This window comes from Amblyraja radiata, chromosome 19, assembly GCF_010909765.2.
Source record: "Amblyraja radiata isolate CabotCenter1 chromosome 19, sAmbRad1.1.pri, whole genome shotgun sequence".
Classification (NCBI taxonomy): domain Eukaryota; kingdom Metazoa; phylum Chordata; class Chondrichthyes; order Rajiformes; family Rajidae; genus Amblyraja; species Amblyraja radiata.
The window spans coordinates 3,588,599-3,609,060 of NC_045974.1; the positions used below are offsets into that span (position 1 = coordinate 3,588,599).

A 20,462-nucleotide genomic window follows, 5' to 3' on the forward strand; every position below is an offset into this window, starting at 1 on the left:
ATTGTCTTGCATTAGTATATTGAGGGTAGTGTCGAGGGAGATTTTCACTCAGTCTATCATTGCTGCTTGTGTCCAATGCACGACCTAAGGTATACTTCAGTAATGTAAAGGACCTGATGCATCAATAGGGCGCGGGCTTGGCGGGAGGGCTGCCTTTTGTTTTGTGTCCTGACCGTTTTCTCCCCTCACGCAGCCAGAGACCGTTCACGAGCGCCCCCCGTATTCCTACATGGCCATGATACAATTTGCTATAAACAGCACCCAGAGCAAGAGGATGACGCTGAAGGAAATCTACACCTGGATCGAGGATCATTTCCCCTACTTCAAGCACGTGGCCAAGCCAGGTTGGAAGGTGAGGTGGATGCTAAAGTGAAAATAGCCAATGTGCTTCTATCAGTAACACATCCCTGTGCTGTGGGCGGGAGGAGGGGGCAAGGTCCATATCCACTGTATAAATCCTTGTCTGAGCTGTCGCATTGAAATGGTACAGCATCTTTTGTATGGAGGCTGAGGGAAATGTGGAATGGTTATAGATCATAGAACAGCACAGGAACAGGCCCTTCGGCCCACAATGTCCATGCCCAACACACTACTGAGATAAACTAATCTCCGTCTGCACGTGACCCATATCCTTCCATTCCCTGCGTATCCATGCGCTTGTCTAAGAGCCTCTGAAAAGCCATAATCATGAGGTGACACAGTAACGCAGCTGGCAGAGCCGTGCCTCACTCACAGCACCAGAGACCCAGGTTCAATCCTGACCTCGGTGTTGTTGGTGTGTGGAATTGGCATGTTCACCCTATGACTAGGTTCTGGTTTTCTCCCACATCAAAAGATGTGCGGGCTTGTCGGTTAATTGGCCCGTACTGTGTGGAGTGGATGGAAAAAGTGGGATAACATAGAACTAGTGTGAACGGGTGGTCGGTGTGGAATGAAGGGCTTGTTTCCATGTTGTACCCCAATACCTTTCTGCCTTCACCACCACGCCTTGCAGCATTTTGAAGGAACCCACCACCTACTGTGTTTATGTAAAAATAAATAAACCCTTCCCTTGCCTTCTCATCTCTTTTAAACTTTGATTCAGATTCAGATTCAAACTTTATTGTCATTATGCAGTGTACAGTACAGAGACAACGAATTGCCGCTCTCACCTTAACGCTATGCCATCAGTTCTTTAACATTTCAAGTCAAGTCAACTTTAATTGTCACATACACATACAAGATGTGCAGTGAAATGAAAGTGGCAATGCCTGCGGGATGGTGGCACAGAACAACCAGTATTTACATTTTAAAATCCACCCTGGGAGAAAGGCTCTGACTGTCTACCACCTCTCATCATGTTACACGCATCTATCAGGGCTTGCACTTGGTGGAGGTCTGAGCCCAGGTCGACCTGCAGGCAGGAAAACAAAAGCAAAGAATTACAATGAATAAATATTCGGGCAAATTGAGTCTAGACCACAGTCTTGAACAAACATATTAGACTGTGTGATGCACAGTTTTTTGGTTAATTGCCAGAAGACCATTATTAATTATTGCAAGGCATGTTCGGACAAGGTGAAGTGCTCATTCATATTCTTCACCAGTCAGGGCTGCAGCAGTGTGATTGAAAGTGGGAGACAGGCTTTTTAGATCCCGTGGGCCAATATTTCCATTTAAATTCTGAAATTTTAAACCAAAATTTAAGAGGGAGAGAGAGTGCTCTCAGCGTGCCAGCGCTGGGGAGAGCTGTTTGGTTATTACTCGGTAGTTAGTTTGCAGTAAACTGTTGCTCAAGTGCTGAACATTTCACGTGTTCGATCCTAACACACTTTTCTGAGGCACTTTTGACTTTCCATGTTATGAGATACCCAGCTTGGTTTAATATGTTTCAGTTTAGGGATACAGCATGGAAACAGGCCCTTCGTCCCACCGAATCCACACCGACCAGTGAACACTCATTCACACTAGTTATTTTCCCAATTTATAATCGGGGTCACAATCATTAAAATGGTGCGTGCGTGCGAACCACATTGAATTATGGCCCAGCTTTTTTTAACCTGTCTCATTTTTGTGAGCTGAACATTTGTCATCAATTGTTACCCCTCCCCTTGTAACTCTTTCTTTGCTCGTGGTCTGGTGAAACGCTTTAAGACATTTTAATTATGGTGAGGGCATTGCCTAAATGCCGAGTGAGTGCTGTTGCAGGAAATTGAGTGCTGTTGTTGAACAAACTAGATGCAGGAAAAATGTTCCCAATGTTGGGCGAGTCCAGAACCAGGGACCACAGTCTTCGAATAAAGGGGAGGTCATTTAAGACTGAGGTGAGAAAAAACTTTTTCACCCAGAGAGTTGTGAATTTATGGAATTCCCTGCCACAGAGGGCAGTGGAGGCCAAGTCACTGGATGGATTTAAAAGAGAGTTAGATAGAGCTCTAGGAGCTAGTGCAGTCGAGGGATATGGGGAGAAGGCAGGCACGGGTTATTGATTGGGGACGATCAGCCATGATCGCAATGAATGGCGGTGCTGGCTCGAAGGGCCGAATGGCCTCCTCCTGCACCTGTTTTCTATCTATGTCTATGAAATACAATGGCGACGAGTGGTGGAGTGAGCGCGGTGCTTTGTGTGCGCGTTTGTGCTGTTCGGTCCTAACGGGCAGTTCTCGCTTCCTCTTTCTCCCCCTCCCCTCAGAACTCCATTCGCCACAACCTGTCCCTGCACGATATGTTCATCCGCCAGACCTCCCACAACGGCAAGATCTCGCACTGGACCATCCGCGCTGAAGCCAACCGCTTCCTGACCTTGGATCAGGTCGTCAAGGTGCGTTTTCTACCTGCTCTCAGTGCAGTTTTAATTTTCGCCTTTTCTAAATAGCCCTGACCAGTGAAACAGCGAAAGGGTGTTTAAATTCACTGTGCGGTTTAGATTTGTTAGTAGACACAAGAGGCTGGAGTGACTCGGCGGGACAGGCAGAATCTCTGGGGAGAAGGAATGGGTGACGTTTCAGTTCCTAAAGGTCACCCATTCCTTCTCTCCAGAGATGCTGCCTGTTCCCACTAAGTTACTCCAGCATTTTTTGTCTACCTTCGATTTAAACGTGTGTCTTTCATATGCACTTATATTTGTTAGTCACGGGCTGAATAAATATCTGATTGACAGTCGTGAAGATTAATCTAGATAGGCAGCTTCCATTTGCTGCCAGGGCCAAGGCAATAACAGATCAAGATTTCATGATGCTAGATTGCAAGGCCAAGTGACACCAGCAGCATCCCCTCAATCGCTTTGAAGAATGAAGGAGTATAATAGTCATCTTCACAAACCGATGCTTAGGTTGGGTGAGCGGGTGTAGGGAAGGATAGTGGGACATATCTATGCTTTTTCTCTTTTTTTCTCTCACTTTGTCAGTTCAGGGGTTTTTTCTTCTCCCTTTTTTTATATCTTTCTTCTTTCTCTTCATTCTTTCCTTTTTACTTTTTTCCCGATTTATTTATCAGTTTATAAAATGTTAAAACTGAAGCAGTACGAAAATTGTATAATTGTTATGTCGACTGCTTTATTCTTGTACAATTGCTTCTAATAAAATAAACAATTTTTAAAAAAATGAATAAAATAAAAAATAATTTAAAAATAATCATCTTCACTTGAAGTTGCAGCTGTGATTGAAATTAAATGAGTTGAAGAATCCAAACCAGGACAATCTGTATTTTAAAATATATTAATTCATGCATTGGACGCACAAACTGTCACATAATATTCTTGACGACATTGACGACTGCTTTGGTGCCACCTCCTGCACCCACACACAACTGACTGACTTCATCCACTTCACCACCAACTTCCATCCGGCACTCCAATACACCTGGACGATTTCCGACACTTCCCTACCATTCCTTGACCTCACCATCTCCATCGCAGGGGACAGACTCCTGACCGACATACATTATAAACCCACTGACTCACATGGCTATCTGGACTACACGTCTTCCCACCCTGCCCCCTGTAAAGACTCCATCCCTTACTCCCAATTCCTCCGCCTACGCCGCATCTGTTCCCAGGATGAGACATTTCATACCAGGGCATCGGAAATGTCCTCGTTCTTCAGGGAACGGGGATTCCCCTCCGCCACCATAGATGAGGCTCACACCAGGGTCTCATCCATACCCCGCAACACTGCTCTCTCTCCCCATCCCCGCACACGCAACAAGGCCAGAGTCCCTCTGGTCCTCACCTTTCACCCCACCAGCCGCCAAATACAACACATAATCCTCCGCCATTTCCGCCACCTCCAACGTGACCCCACCACTCGCCACATCTTCCCATCTCCCCCCATGTCTGCCTTCCGCAAAGACCGCTCCCTCCGCAACTCCCTCGTCAATTCTTCCCTTCCCTCCCGCACCACCCCCTCCCCGGGCACTTTCCGTTGCAACCGCAAGAAATGCAACACCTGTCCCTTCACCTCCCCCCTCGACTCCATTCAAGGTCCCAAGCAGTCGTTCCAGGTGCGACAAAGGTTCACCTGTATCTCCTCCAACCTCATCTACTGCATCCGCTGCTCTAGATGTCAGCTAATTTACATCGGTGAGACCAAGCGTAGGTTGGGCGACCGTTTCGCCGAACACCTCCGCTCGGTCCGCCTTAACCTACATGACCTCCCGGTGGCTCAGCACTTCAACTCCCCCTCCCATTCCCAATCCGACCTCTCTGTCCTGGGTCTCCTCCATTGCCAGAGTGAGCAACAGCGGAAATTGGAGGAACAGCACCTCATATTCCGTCTGGGGTCCTTGCGCCCCTATGGCATCAACATTGAATTCCCCCAATTTGGCTAGCCTGTGCTGTCCCCTCCCCTTCCTTCACCCTCTAGCTGTCTCCTCCCACCCTCCCATCCGCCCGCCCTCGGGCTCCTCCTCTTCCCCCTTTTCCTTCTTTCTTTCCCCACCCCCCATCAGTCTGAAGAAGGGTTTCGGCCCGAAACGTCGCCTATTTCCTTCGCTCCATAGATGCTGCTGCACCCGCTGAGTTCCTCCAGCAATTTTGTGTACCTTCACATAATATTCTTCCTTCAGTGGTTATTCTATATCTCTAGCATTTAAATATCACTTTTATTTACCTATGAACTTATCAGAGATTGACAGATTCTTGATTAGTGCGGGTGTCGGGGGTTGTGGGGAGAAGGCAGGAGAATGTGGTTAAGAGGGAGAGATAGATCAGCCGTGATTGAACACAGTCGACTCAGTGGGCCGAATGGCCTAATTCTGCTCCTATAACTTGTGAGCGTTTGCTCTTGCAAGGGTGTTTCGATGGTGGAAACAGCAAGGATAACATTTGAAGAGGGGATGTTAATTGAGGGGCAGTAGTGAGCCCTGAGGATTTGGAAGTTTCAGTAGACAGTTCTGTTATCCAGTGGGTTCCCTGAGCTGACAAGTGGTTGTTTGTCTGAAGAAACTTCCTTCAGTGGCTATTCTCCAGATGCTGCCTGTCCCGCTGAGTTACACCGGCTTTTTGTGCCTATCTTTGGTTTAAACCAGCATCTGCAGTTCCTTCCTACACAAGTGGTTGTTTGACATGTTCGCCGGTTATCCTGATGTTGGCGCGGGTGATTCTAGCCACTGCCTCTGAGCAGTGTGCCACAGGTTAGTGAGTGGCCAGGTGACCAAAGCTGTATGGTACAGGACAATTTTATTTGTGCTCTTTATGGAATGGGGGTTGGTTTGAGTGACTGAAATGCGAGTAAAAGTATCCCGTTGCTGGCAAAAGTTGCGTTGCATGTCTGAAGTTGGCGTTTTGTGAATGTATTTTAACGTTCAATACTTCTCGTTCTTCATCGATGTTTCACACAGTCATTGGATTTCAGCCCAGCCGACAAGACTCATTGGATCCAAGCAGCTCCTGTGTTGGTCTGTCAACAAGTAAGACCCAATGCTCTCAGTGGCCTTCTGTCACCTCAATGTGCTGATGTTTGTGTTGGTTAGTTTGGGCCGTGGAGGGGAAGGCGATTGCTGGTGGTACTTTGTCTTTGAGTTGTCTATAAACATCAGATGGGTTGTTTAACATGGCAAGATCCTGAGCTTAGAATACCTCAATCAATTAATTTACTTGTAAACAGAAAGACTCTTAGCGCATTCTATTGTTACAAGTTACACGCCACCATCTTTACTAAGCTTTATGATGCTTTGCTTGTGTCTTCTGCCAAGTTTAGTTTAGTGATACAGTGTGGAAACAGGCCCTTTGGCCTACCAGCGATCACCCTGTACACTAGTGCTACTCTAGTGTGTAGGACAATTTACAATTCTCAACAAAGCCATTTAACCTACAAAACCTGTGCGTTTTGGAGTGTGGGAGGAAACCGGAGCACCCGGAGAAAACCTACGCAGGTCACGGGGAGAAGGTGTAAACTCTGTACAGACAGCACCTGTAGTCAGGATCGAACCTGGGCCTCTGGCGCTACAAGGAAGCAACACTACCGCTGCGCCGCCGTGCAGCCTCGTTTAATAATGAGCGGATTTTGATTGAATCGTTACGAGCCAAAAAGTTTGACGCTACAATTTAGTGGTGAGGAAAGAATTGAGGACAAAAATGGGGAAGAATGAAGAAGAAAACAACTTGCAACGGAGAACAAAAGCGTTGTGTATAGAAAGAGCAAGAAAGCAATCGTGTTCAGGAAATTTAGTCTGGTGAATAGATGCCAGATCAAAGGGAGGAAATTAAAGAAAACTGGGCACAAGAACAGTTCAGGAGGAAATGCTGAAAGCAATATTTCAAATGTTAATAAATTATTGTACATCTGCCTGGGGGGGGGGGATGTGCAGTGGTCTGGTACAATCAGCGCAGCAGGTTCAGTCGAGCATTGCAAGCGAATAAGTAACCTCTGTGGAAAATGAAGAAAGGATTCAACACTAGAACGTAAAACTCCGTACAGACGGCTCCCGTAGTCTGGATTGAACCAGGGTCTCCTGTGCTGTAAGGCAGCAGCTCTACCGCTGCGCCACTATGCTGCCCGAAAGGTTGGAAGCGTTCATTTATGGACCGCACTGGAGGGAGAGGCTGGACCACCTTTACAGCGAGGAGCCTTGTCCAGGCTAATCGTGTGGTCTTTAGCATTTAGGATGTCCTTGAGGTGAGCACAAATCGCATGCTGTAAATTGTAGTGCACAGTGCGACCATTTGGTCAGACACAGGCTGCCTTTTGACGTGGCACAATTGGATCTTCTGACAGGGTTGTTTATCCAGTGCTTTAACTTACTGAAAGTGTAGGGCCAGTTTACTGAGCTGATGCTGTATTTCATTGGCATTTTATTCATAAAACATCTTGAACTTCGGCTTCAGTCAGTATTTGCTGCCTGACTCGCCAGGGTTACAATTGTCGAGAGTTGTGGATGTAGCCCAGACCAGACTCCCCACCGCTGGTTCCATCCACATCTCGGAAAGGCAGCTGACATAATCACAGATGTCCCGCCCCAGCCATTCCTCCTGCCCGCTCCTGTCAGCCAGAAGTTACAGAGGCTTGAAAGCGCGCGCCGCCGGACTCGGGAACAGCGCCTACCCTGCTGTAAGGTAGACAAAAAATGCTGGAGAAACTCAGCGGGTGCAACAGCATCTATGGAGCGAAGGAAATAGGCAACGTTTCGAGCCGAAACCCTGAAGGAAATAGGCAACGTTTCGAGCCGAAACCCTGAAGGAAATAGGCAACGTTTCGGGCCGAAACCCTTCTGGGTTTCGGCCCAAAACGTTGCCTATTTCCTTCGCTCCATAGATGCTGCTGCACCCGCTGAGTTTCTCCAGCATTTTTGTGTACCTTTGGTTTTCCAGCATCTGCAGTTCCTTCTAGAAAACTCCCCTGCTGTAATCTGGCTTCTGAACAGTCCTTCCATAAGCAAGGGTTCTGTCCGATTAACCTCTACCCCATTACGGACATTGGGCTTTGTCGCCAGAACTAATGCACTACAATGTTGAGAACTCTATTCTGCACTCTGTATCTTCCCCATATTGTACTTGAGTTTGACTTGTTTGGTTTGATCTGTATGTTACCTGATTTGATTAGATAGCACACAAAGCCAAAGCCCTTCCCTGTACCTTGGTGCACGTGAGAATAATAATCCTGAAAATCACAAAAAGAAAAAGACATGCTCTGGGTGGGCCGGAAGTGATTAGCTGCTTGTCCATGCATCCGAGTGATGCAAGGCATTTGATGCAGCTGTTTAAAATCAGTAATGGCCTTCTGAGGATGCAACAATCTCGAGCCTTTCATCAGATCCAAGCCTCCTGCTGTAGATGGGTTTTCATGCTTTGCTTTGGCTGGTGTTGTCCGTCAGAATTTAATCTTGCACAGCTGGAATGATTAAATCTTGATCGGGGTGTGGACGAGCTGTGAGGAACTGACATTGTGGGCCGTTTAATCTATGTGTATTTGTTCCCGTTTTGTTCAGCAGCAGAAGCGATCCAGCAGTATAGAAGCACCAAAGAGCAGCGTGGCGATCAGTACAGGTACGTCCCGTTACAGGTGACCTCAACGCGGCCACGGTTCCGTTACAGCCGCTCTTTGATTTTCAACGTGCGTTGGAAAGATTTAAAAAATACGCGGTGGAACCACTTCGTGCACCACTTGTAATTAAATCTAAAACTTCAACTCCAGAAAGCCACAAACACATGGCTGTTTATACAGCTCTGGGTCCACTGTTGAAGCCTCTTCCATTAGCTAAAAGCAACCAACCATTTTAATACTGAAAGTAGCGTTTGCTAAATTCTAAAATCTTTAAGGGAGAGTTAGATAGAGCTCTAGGGGCTAGTGGAGTCAAGGGATATGGGATAGGGATATGGTGAGAAGGCAGGCACGGGTTATTGATGGGGGATGATCAGCCATGATCACAATGAATGGCGGTGCTGGCTCAAAGGGCCGAATGGCCTCCTCCTGCACCTATTTTTCTATGTTTCTAAGTCACACCCGGTATTCCACCACGGAGTGGAGGGTGTGTAAAGTGGAGGCAGCTTTGGGTACTACAGAATGTACACCAGGGCCAGACTGTATAAACAACATCTACACAGGTGGACTCCATACATATTTTAGCTCCCATGTATTTGGTTCCCTGCAGTGTGTATCTCAGCTGCTGTCCTAACATTATCATCTGATGATGTGGTCAAATCAGGAGAAAAATACTGGTGCCACCTGTGACGCCACACTTCCTGCCTCTCAGCACCAGTTCGATACAGATTTACTCTGGGTTTCCTCCCACCGCCCAAAGATGTGTGGGTTTGGAGGTTAATTGACCTCTGTAAGTTGCTTCCTAGTGGGTAAGAAGTGGATGAGAAAGTTGGATAACATAGGGCGGCACTGTGGCGCAGCGGTAGAGTTGTCGCCTTGCAGCACCAGAGACCCCGGTTCGATCCTGACCACAGGTGCCGTCTGTATGGAGTTTGTACGTTCTCCCCGTCACTGCGTGGGTTTCCCCCGGGTGCTCCGGTTTCCTCTCCCACTTCAAAGACGTACTAATTGGCTTTGGAGGAATTTGTAAATTGTCCCTAGTGTGTAGGATAGTATTAGTGTACGGGGATTGCTGGTCGGCGCAGAAGGGCCTCTTTCCGTGCTGTATCTCTTAAACAAGATGTAGAACGAGTGGGTAGACACAAAATGCTGGAGTAACTCAGCGGGACAGGCAGCATCTCTGGAGAGAAGGAATGGGTGATGTTTCGGGTCAGGACCCTTCTTCAGACTGGTTCGGGATAAGGGAAACGATAGATGTAAACGATGATGTGGAGAAATAAAGAACCATGAATGAAAGATATGCAAAAGAAGTAACTATAATAAGGAAACGGGCCATTGTTAGCTGTTTGTGGGGTGAAAATTAGAAGCTAGTGCGACTTGGGTGGGAGCAGGTGATCGATGGATAGTATGGACTCGGTGGGCCGAAGGGGCCGTCTCCATGCTGTATGATGTGATATGATATGAACACGAGGACATGATTTGAGAATTAAGGGACAAAAGTTTTGGGGTAACATGAGGGGGAACTTCTTTACTCAGAGAGTGGTAGCTGTGTGGAATGAGCTTCCAGTGGAAGTGGTGGAGGCAGGTTCGATTTTATCATTTAAAAATAAATTGGACAGGTATATGGACGGGAAAGGAATGGAGGGTTATGGTCTGAGTGCAGGTAGATGGGACTAGGTGAGAGTAAGTGTTTGGCACGGACTAGAAGGGCCGAGATGGCCTGTTTCCGTGCTGTAATTGTTATATGGTTATCTTTCATCCACTGAATCAAAGTGCCAGTTAAGGGTTGCCAATGATGTGAATGCTACATAAAGTGTTGTCTTTGCGCAGAGGCGAACCTGAGGAAGATGAAGCCGCTGCTGCCACGGACCGACTCCTACCTGGTGCCCATCCAGCTGCCCGTCACCACCGCGCCTCTCATCCTGCAGCCCTCTCCTCACCTCTCCCTGCCCGCCATCACAGGCCATCCCTCCACCTCCACCGGACAAGACTTGCCCAGGAAACACAAGCGGGTCCGCATCGCTCCAAAGGCAAGTGCTTCCTTTTCATCCTCCCCTATAGAGCTGCTTGTTTGTTCCCTGCCCCAGTCGCGCTCCCGCTGACCCGAATCAAGTGTACTCTGTAACTTGGCCAAAGTTTCTGGATAGAATATTTAATGAAATAGAATAGAATCAATGTTTCTGGATAGAATAATTGTTTAAGAAGGAACTGCAGATGCTGGAAAATCAAAGGTAGACAAAAAGTGCTGGAGAAACTCAGCGGGTGCAGCAGCATCTATGGAGCGATGGAAATAGGCAACGTTTCGGGCCAAAACCCTGAAGGAAATGTGCAACGTTTCGGGCCGAAACCCTGAAGGAAATGGGCAACGTTTCGGGCCGAAACCCTTCAGGGTTCCAGGAGCCCATTTCCTTCGCTCCATAGATGCTGCTGCACCCGCTGAGTTTCTCCCGCACTTTTGTCTTATCTGGATATGATGTCTGCTTGCTTCTAGTACATTTCTCCCCATCCACCACCCTTTCTTGACCCATGTATACACCCATTTTCCCCACGCAGTTGCTCCCGCTTCTCTCTTCCCCCAGTCCCTTTCCACCCATATCCATCCCTCTGGCTTAGCATTACACCCCTCTGCTCCCCTTATCAACACCCTTTTGTCCCCTTTTCAACTCTAGCCCTTGTCCATCCATCTGTGAATAAAACCCCCCCGCACTTGACTGCATCCACCTATCACTCATAGAAACTAGATGCAGGAGGAGGCCATTCGGCCCTTCGAGCCAGCACCGTCATTCATTGTGATCATGGCTGATTGTCCCCAATCAATAACCCGTGCCTGCCTTCGCCCCATATCCCTTGACTCCACTAGCCCCTGGAGCTCTATCTAACTCTCTCTTAAATCCATCCAGTGATTTGGCCTCCACTGCCCTCTGTGGCAGGGAATTCCATAAATTCACAACTCATTGGGTGAAAAAGTATTTTCCCACCTCAGTCTTAAATGACCTCCCCTTTATTCTAAGACTGTGTGGCCCCTGGTTCTGGACTCGCCCCACATTGGGGGTTTTTTTTTTCCTGCATCTAGCTTGTCCAGTCCTTTTATAATGTGATATGTTTCTATAAGATCCCCCCCCCCCCCCTCATCCTTCCAAATTCTAAACTTGTCAGGCTTTGTCGTGAAGCATCCATGTCCTTCAGAGATGCTGCCTGAGCCGCTGAGTTTACTCCAGCACACTGTGGTCTATGCAAGGTTCCACTATCTGCTGTTCCTTGTGTATGTGGTGCAGAGTTATTGGCCATTGCACTGCTGTTGCCACAAGGGGGAGACAAAGTGACAGGCGGTGACTTCTAGTCACAGTCCGATTCAGATTCAGATTCAACTTTAATTGTCATTGTCCGTGTACAATACAGAGACAACGAAATGCATTTAGCATCTCCCTGGAAGAGAGACATAGAATATGATTTGAATAAATAATAAGAAGTGTCCGGGGGGGGGGGGTGATTGGCAGTCACCGAGGTACATTGTTGAGTAGAGTGACAGCCGCCGGGAAGAAGCTGTTCCTGGTTCGGCAACGGAGAGACCTGTAGCGCCTCCCGGATGGTAGGAGGGTAAACAGTCCATGGTTGGGGTGAGAGCAGTCCTTAGCGATGCTGAGCGCCCTCCGCAGACAACGCTTGCTTTGGACAGACTTAATGGAGGGGAGCGAGGAACCGGTGATGCGTTGGGCAATTTTCACCACCCTCTGCAATGCCTTCCGGTCGGAGACAGAGCAGTTGCCATACCATACTGTGATACAGTTGGTAAGGATGCTCTCGATGGTGCAACGGTAGAAGTTCACCAGGATCTGAGGAGACAGATGGACCTTCTTAAGTCTCCTCAGGAAAAAGAGACGCTGGTGAGCCTTGATCAGAGTTGAGGTATTGTGGGTCCAAGAGGTCATCGGAGATGTTAACACCCAGGAACCTGAAGCTAGAAACACGTTCCACCTCCGTCCCGTTAATGTGGATGGGGGTGTGCGTGCCGCCCCTGGACTTCCTGAAGTCTACAATGAGCTCCTTGGTCTTCTTGGAGTTAAAGGCCAGGTTGTTGTCAGCGCACCATGCTGCTAAGTGCTGGACCTCCTCCCTGTAGGCCGACTCATCATTGTTGCTGATGAGGCCAATCACCGTTGTAACATCTGCATACTTGATGATGGTGTTAGTACCATGTACAGGTGTGCAGTCATAGGTGAAGAGGGAGTAGAGGAGGGGGCTCAGCACACAGCCCTGTGGAACGCCGGTGTTCAGGGTGAGGGTTGAAGAGGTGTGCTTGTCTAACCTAACAGACTGTGGTCTGTTGGTTAGAAAGTCCAGTATCCAGTTGCAGAGGGAGGGATCGATGCCCAGGTTACCGAGTTTGGTGATCAGTTTAGATGGTATAATGGTGTTGAATGCTGAGCTGTAATCGATGAACAGCATTCTTACGTAAGTGTCTCTGTAGTAGAGGTGGGAGAGGGCGGAGTGAAGTGCCGTTGAGATGGCATCCTCCGTACTCCTGTTCTTGCGGTAGGCAAACTGATAGGGGTCCAGTGTGGGGGGTAGGCAGCTTTTGAGGTGTGCCAGGACCAGCCTCTCGAAGCACTTGGTGATGATGGGGGTAAGTGCAACTGGGCGGAAGTCGTTGAGGCTTGCCGCAGTGGGGTGTTTTGGCACTGGCACGATGGAGGTGGTTTTAAGGCACGTGGGGACAACTGCTTGGGCAAGTGACAGGTTGAAGATGTCAGTCCAGACGTCTGTCAGCTGCGCAGCACAGGCCCTGAGCACGCGCCCGGGGATGCCGTCAGGGCCAGCAGCTTTACGTGCATTAGTCCTACTCAGTGCCACGTATACGTCGTAGGGGGTGAGTGTGAGGGGTTGGTGATCGGCAGGGAGCACAGCCTTGATGGCTGTCTCTAGATTGTCCCTGTCGAAGCGACCATAGAAGTGATTAAGCTCCTCAAGGAAGGAGGCGTCGCTGGATGTGGGGGTGGTGTTGGAGGGTCTATAGTCCGTGAGGGGCTGGATGCCTTGCCACATGCGTCGGGGGTCGGAGTTGTTGTTGAAGTGCTCCTCAATCCTGAGCTTATGGCAGTGCTTGGCCTTCTTGATGCCCCTCTTCAGGTTAGCCCTGGATGAGCTGTAGGCTCGAGCATCGCCTGACCTGAAAGCGGTGTCCCGTGCTTTCAGCAGTAGCCTGACCTCGCTGTTCATCCATGGCTTCTGATTCGGGAATATGGTCACCTGTTTGAGGGAGGTGACACTATTGATGGTGGAGTTTATAAAGTCCAGAATAGAGGATGTGTAGGAATCAATGTCCGTGTGGGAGTCAAGGGTGGCCTGGGCTGCAAACGCCTTCCAGTCAGTGTTTCCAAAACACTGCTGAAGTGTGAAGTCCGCTTCCTCTGACCAGACTTTAACTGTCCTCACAGTTGGTTTAACCCGTCTGATGAGTGGGGAGTACTTAGGGAGCAGGAACAATGAGACGTGATCAGACTGACCAAGGTGGGGGAGGGGGATGGCTTTGTAAGCTTCAGCCATGTTGGTGTAGACTTTGTCCAGTGTCTTGTCTACTCTAGTGGGGAAGGAGACATGTTGGTGGAATTTGGGGAGTACAGTCTTCAGGTTAGAGTGATTGAAGTCACCCGCAACAATGAAGGCTGCCTCGGGGTTGTGCGTCTGTTGATTGCTAATGGCAGTATGCAGCTCTTTCATTGCAAGCTTGGCATTAGCATCAGGAGGGATATAGGCTGCAGTCACAACAGTGGAGGTGAACTCTCTGGGCAGATAGAACGGTCTGCATCTAACCAAGAGGAACTCAAGGTTAGCTGAGCAGTGACTCTCGATGATGGTGGAGTCCGTGCACCATGCTTTATTTACATAAATGCACAGACCCCCACCTCTGGTCTTACCGGAGTCTGATGTCCTGTCCGCTCGGAGTAAATGACGTCCCGATAGCTGGATGGCGCTGTCAGGAACGTCGGTGTTGAGCCAAGTTTCCGTGAAGATCAGGATGTTGCAGTCTTTGATCCAGTTGTGGGAGGTGATCCTTAGCCGGATCATGTGGATCTGGGCATGTATGCCCTGCGCCTAGACTGTTACACCTCCCGTTCAAAACCCACTACCTTCCTGGGTGAGCTTAGTCCCGCAAAGTATCAAATACAAAATGCCTCTCTTGTGTGCTTAATTCCATTCCATCTTCTCGCACCTCTTCTACAAGGATGTTGCCAGGACTCGAGGGCCTGAGATCCCAGACCTCGCTCTCCCCTCTATCCACCGAATCAAGTTGATGGCCACTGCTATTAAAATCCCCCTTCCATTGCACCCTAGATGCAGGAAGATTGTTCCCGATGTTGGGGAAGTCCAGAACAAGGGGTCACAGTTTAAGGATAAGGGGGAAGTCTTTTAGGACCGAGATGAGAAAAACATTTTTCACACAGAGTGTTGAATCTCTGGAATTCTCTGCCACAGAAGTTAGTTGAGGCCAGTTCATTGGTTATACTTAAGAGGGAGTTAGATGTGGCCCTTGTGGCTAAGGGGATCAGGGGGTATGGAGAGAAGGCAGGTACAGGATACTGAGTTGGATGATCAGCCATGATCATATTGAATGGCGGTGCAGGCTCGAAGGGCCAGATGGCCTACTCCTGCACCTATTTTCTATGTTTCTATGCACATGTGTGAGCTTCCTTGGTGTACATTACTGCATTAAAGCTGTGGTTCAAGTCGGGTTCCGATGCAGTGGTTTGATCTGACGTTGTATTTTCCGTTTAGGTACCAAATGACACGTTGAGTTGCAACCCGCTGGTGCTGACGGTGAAGCTCCCCGAGAACCCGCTGCTGCTTGCGGCCCCCCCGGCGAGCGCGGTGATGGACGGCTGCGCCGCGCCGAGGCTCAGCGAGGCGGTCAAGGAGAGCGGCTCGCGGCGGAAGCAGAGGCACGTCCTGCAGCCCCTCGAGGAGCCCGTGCTCCTGTTCCCCGAGGTCGGGGAGCCCGAGGCGGCCGAGGTGGGGTTGGACTCCGGCCTGGTGTCTGACCTGTCCACCTTCCACGAATCCAGGAACCTGGAGCAGTGCCCAGACTTTGCCAACGCCTCCGTGGATTACAACTTCAAAACGCCCATCAAGGAGAGGCCCCGAGACGCGCCCGCCTCGTCCACGCCCAGTCGAGGGGCCGGCGGGGGTTCCCCCATCACGGTGGCCAACAGCTGGAAGATCGCCCTGACCCCGCTGAAGAAAGACGACAGCCTGTTCGAGTTCAGTCCCGTGAGGACGCCTCGCGGCTCCTTCCTGACGCCGCTGAGGAACGACACGGGCTCCCTCAGCCTCAGCAGCACGCCCTTCAAGGAGTTTGCCCTCTTCGAGTCGCCGCGCGAGCTGCTCAACTCTCCCGTCCGCGAGCCCGAGCACGAGGCGGGCTTCTCTCCCCTCCCCCACGACAAGGGTCAACTCAACGCCGCCGCCAACCGCTCTCTGACCGAAGGCCTGGTCCTGGACACCCTCAACGAGAGTCTCAGTAAAATACTGCTGGACATCAGCTTCACTGGCCTGGAAGACGAGGACTATGAACTCAGCAACATGAGCTGGTCCGCACTCATCCCAGAACTGCGATAAATGGTCCCAGGACAGCGGGCAGAAGACTTTGCTGCTTCGATGGTTTCCCCTGCCTGCTTGGACCATTTTAACTTCAAGATGTCAACTTCAAACTCTCAACTTAAATGTTTTTTTTTTAAAAGCTGCCCGTACCAGACCCTTGGACTAAATGTCGGTTCATTTCTAAACCATCGGTTCCCACTGCCCAGATGTGTAAGTACTTAGTGCATCTCCCCATTGGATATGCCTACTGTAACTCATTTAATCACGGTTCACCTCTTGCCTAACGAGCTGCCATCGTTGTGATGTATGATTTGCGATATGTTGCTGCTTTACCTTTCTCGACACGAGGACCACGGCCACTTTCAAGAGACCTTGTGATGTTTTCTGCCATTTCATTCTCTAGTTCTCTCTCTCTCTCTCTCTCTCTCTCTCTCTCTCTCTCTCCCCCCCCCCCCCCCCTCCCCCCCCCCCCCCCCCTCTCCTTCCCTCTTCACCCCCCCCCCCCCCCTTCCCTCTCTCTGATTGCCTGACTCTCTTGATACTTGAAGCTTCTCTCAGGGATGAGTAACTTTTGTACACTGCGCTTGTAAATACACCATTTAAAATGTAAAGTTTATATAAGGGGGGGTATGGAGACCTTCCTGGTCTCGGGGAGGTCTGAGCTGAAGGTTGACGCCTGATTTGTCAGACTTGAGATCAGTGTTTTTGTGTGGGTTATCTCGGAGACTGATGTTAATAGTTGTGCCTGGTCGCTGATTGCATTCAATTCCAGCCCCGGCTGCTCTTGCAGCGGTAACTGAAGCGTCTTGATGTCAGTCAGTCAGTCTCGGATGTTGATGTTCTCCATTTGATGATCAGGACAGATTTCAGATTCTCCATTATTTTCGATAACTGAGTTTGCAGTTTCCTCTTTATCAGGAAAGCAAAATTGAATAAGCATGTCCGATTTTAATGTTTAGTTCATTCAGTATCTGCTCACAATACCACCGCGTCTGTCTCTGCCTGGCCAGAGAAGGCGGCTTTTCTTGTGCATTGTAAAATGACATCGAAAATAGGTGCAGGTGCCATTCGGCCCTTCTGGCCAGCACCTTGACCATGACCTTAAGCATTCAAACCACTGGCATTCTGACCGTGTTTGGTCCAGATTAAACGGGCGTAAACGGGTGGTTACATTTTGACAGTCAGCAATTTAGATGGAATACAATATAACTGTTTACACAAACGGCTCAAGTTAACCCAATGAAGGGGACCATTGTTGTGCTGGGGTTTGTGATCTGGGCTGTCTTGGGGACTTGTTGCAATGACCTGACTTCTACTCTCCTGGCTTGCCAATGGCGACATTCGTTATCCTGGATAAAGCAGGTGTGTGTTTGTCGACCTGGATTGCCCTCGCAGCCCGTAGCGTAGACGAGGAACTCAAACACAAGGATCAAAGTGGTGGTTTTCCGCTATTTGATTGAATAGTCCAGGTTAGGTTTGTCGAACGTGACGTGCTTTTTATTCATCTGTGTTGGCTGTCAGTAATTAATCTATTTCCCCACATTCATTGGATTCTGTTTTCTACTTGTAATTGGTGATTTCTCCCTCCCTTTTCAAATAAATATTTCTGACCCCCCCCCTCCAGTCCATGAGAGAGAGAATGAGAATGAGAGAGAGCAAGAACGAGAGAGAACCTCCCTCAGGAAGCTTTTCTGTTTTGGCACCTCCCTTCTAATACCTCCCTTCTCATCTAGTGCTTCAGCAGCCAACACCTGCTGTAGACCTGGCTGGGTTATATCTGGGATAGTGCCCTGACATCGAATTGTTCATCAAAGTAATGAGGAAGAATGGAAAGGCAACTGGAAGACTGGCCACAAGGCTATTGTCATCTCGGTCCCCCCCCCCCACACACACACTGATTCTGAAACCACTCCACTTTATTCCCCATGTGCACATCCAACACTGCTTCCCTTCACGTCTGAAGTACTTTGATCAAGAAATATTGGGACACATTTTGAGAATCTCACTCTCTTTGCCTTTTCTTCCTCGTCTGTATTCCTTGCCTTTTCTCCAAGGCTTCATTCAGACATGAACATTCCTCACTTTCACTTCTGTGTTTTCATCCATTTTTGGTGCAGATAGATCCCTGCAGGTTTCCCCCCACGTCCAGTGGTGCAATATTACAGCCATTCCCTCCTTCACTCTTCAATTGTAACCCGATAGATCCCGCTAATGAGTCGTCCCGCCTCTAGGCTGCGTCATTGCGTCCATACCTCATTCATCCATCCACCACCTCCATCTCACAAGAGTACAACTTGGTCAGGAATGGTACAGCTCCCTTTTCCTTTGATCCCAATGCCCATCCTCGGCCTTCCCGCCTGACTGTTCCGTCGCACTAGACACCGTCCATTTTCATGCTCGAGGCTCGTGACGGCACGCTCACCGAGCCCACCTCGCCAGCCGTGCATTCCTCTGCTGCAAGCCGTGCGTTCCTTTACTTTGACACCGCTAGTCTCCCCAGCCCCTCCTTGCTGTCTCTGGGAGTGAGAATAGAGCCTTGACGTTCCTTGCATGTCCTGGCGAGATGTTCTGTTCTCTCTTCTCCCCCCCCCCCCCGGCAGACCTTCTCGTTGCTGCCTGCAACTTTCTGTTATCTTCCCGTTCTTCTCTGCTCCAGCGTTCATGCGTGTGTGCATCAAGAGAGAGCCCAGCAAATCCCATTCCCGGTGTTATTTTATTTCCCGGCGTGGTCACGGTTTACGGAAGGGGGAGGCCAGGCCAGGCCGGGCCGGTGATCTTGCGGAGTTCCCGGTGTTGTCCACCTTGGTACTGCCGCGGGCAGAAGTGTCATTCCAGCAGTGCTGAGGTTGTGCTTTGTAATTCACCCAGCTACTCCTCTTCTCAAGCAGTGCTTTTATTAAAGAGACAGTTTATTTGCTGAAGTTATTCCATTGAAATAATCCATTCAGAAATGATGAATTGGCAGAAGAGCTTTTCCTTTTGTCTGCATCTTTCTCTTCCCACGTATGGCTGGAGCCATCAACATTGGATAGTGTGAAGTTTTAGCCCTTGTTGTCGATCAAGGCAGTAACATTTGGGGTCAAAACCATTTTGAGATTGTGTTCTTGTTTGTCTCAACGGGTCGGCAAGACAGTTGGCTGTCTTTTCTCGATTACTGGTATTGATGATAAAGTATAGTGATCAGCTATCTCCACCCAAACCACTAAAGGCCCAACATTTTATTTAAGGCCCACCATTTTATTTAAGGCCCGCATTGTGTGAGTGGCGATGCGCGTGTGTGGGGTTTTTATTTTAATCTGCTCCTGCCTTCCATCCCAAGATATCAGTGAACAGCCAGAGTACATGCAGACCAGAACACTAACAGCAATAAGTTTGTTGGTCGAACGTTTCCTTAGCTGAGTCGATAGATCATGCAACAGCAACAGTAGTTGCAAATTATGTACGATCCAGCTTGCAGTCTTTGTAAATATTTCATATTAAATAACTTGTAAATACCCCAGACTCTGTCAATGCACCTTAATAGAACTCGGTCTTGTGTAAGTACGAGCAGTTCGTTGCGACACTGGATGTGCTGATGGGTGAACAGACTGCTGTACAGTAACAGAATGGCAATAAAAATGATTTACCCAAATTGCATCAACACGTCACTGTTTTATATTCATCCTGCTGTCTGTTGTGTTGGTTTTAACATAAAGATGCTTCTGTTTTCATTGCTTTCCAGGGGGAGAATCTCGCTCCCAAAAGTGACTCGAAATCATGAAACTTCAAATAAGAATGTCAATGAGTAAATAAAGGAGGCAATCGATGGTCGGCATCGAGTGGGTGGGTTGAAGGGACGGTTTAGTTTTAGAAATGCAGCGCGGAAACAGGCCCTTCACCCCACCGGCACTCCCCGCACATTAACACTATCCTACACACACCAGGGACAATTTTTGCATTAATATCAAGCCAATCAACCTACAAACCTGCACCTCTTTGGAGTTTGGGAGGAAACTGAAGTTCTCTGAGAAAACCCATGCAGAACGTATAAACTCCGTCCAGTCTGTGCCCATAGCCTGGATCGAACCATGGTCCCTGGCGCTGTGCTGCCCTACCATGCTGCATCTCCAAAACTAGTGTCTGCAGTAGGGCCCCGACCCAAAACGTCACCTATCCATGTTCTCCAGAGATGCGATGCAAGGACAAGGTTTGCATTGGGCTTCTTCTCAATTAATTTTGGCTTCAAAGACAAGCCTTCGTAATACAAAGTGCTGGAGGAACTCAGCGGGTCAGCCATTGTCTGTGGAGGGAATAGTCGGGCAACGTTCTGGGTTGGGACCTTTCCAATATTTTTTTTTTCCATTTCCCTCTGCAGACGCTGCCTGACCATACAATAGGTAGAGCAATGGGGAAGATACAGAGTGCAGAATA

General features: G+C 49.0%; 1 protein-coding gene across 3 annotated transcripts in view; it reads left to right on the top strand.

Moving 5' to 3' along the window:
• The window catches only part of foxm1 (forkhead box M1), a 29,747-nt gene extending 10,059 nt beyond the window's left edge, over positions 1 to 19,688 (top strand). The window contains exons 4-9 of one of the 3 annotated variants that reach the window (XM_033037467.1): positions 194 to 352; positions 2,672 to 2,800; positions 5,818 to 5,886; positions 8,404 to 8,461; positions 10,287 to 10,486; positions 15,231 to 19,688. In XM_033037467.1, the coding sequence (XP_032893358.1) occupies positions 194 to 352; positions 2,672 to 2,800; positions 5,818 to 5,886; positions 8,404 to 8,461; positions 10,287 to 10,486; positions 15,231 to 16,070 (1,455 nt within the window). In that variant the 3' untranslated portion in view covers positions 16,071 to 19,688. The remainder of the gene's footprint in view (positions 1 to 193; positions 353 to 2,671; positions 2,801 to 5,817; positions 5,887 to 8,403; positions 8,462 to 10,286; positions 10,487 to 15,230) is intronic. The other 2 variants (XM_033037466.1, XM_033037468.1) reach the window with 2 other exon arrangements.
• The last annotated feature ends 774 nt before the right edge of the window (positions 19,689 to 20,462 follow it).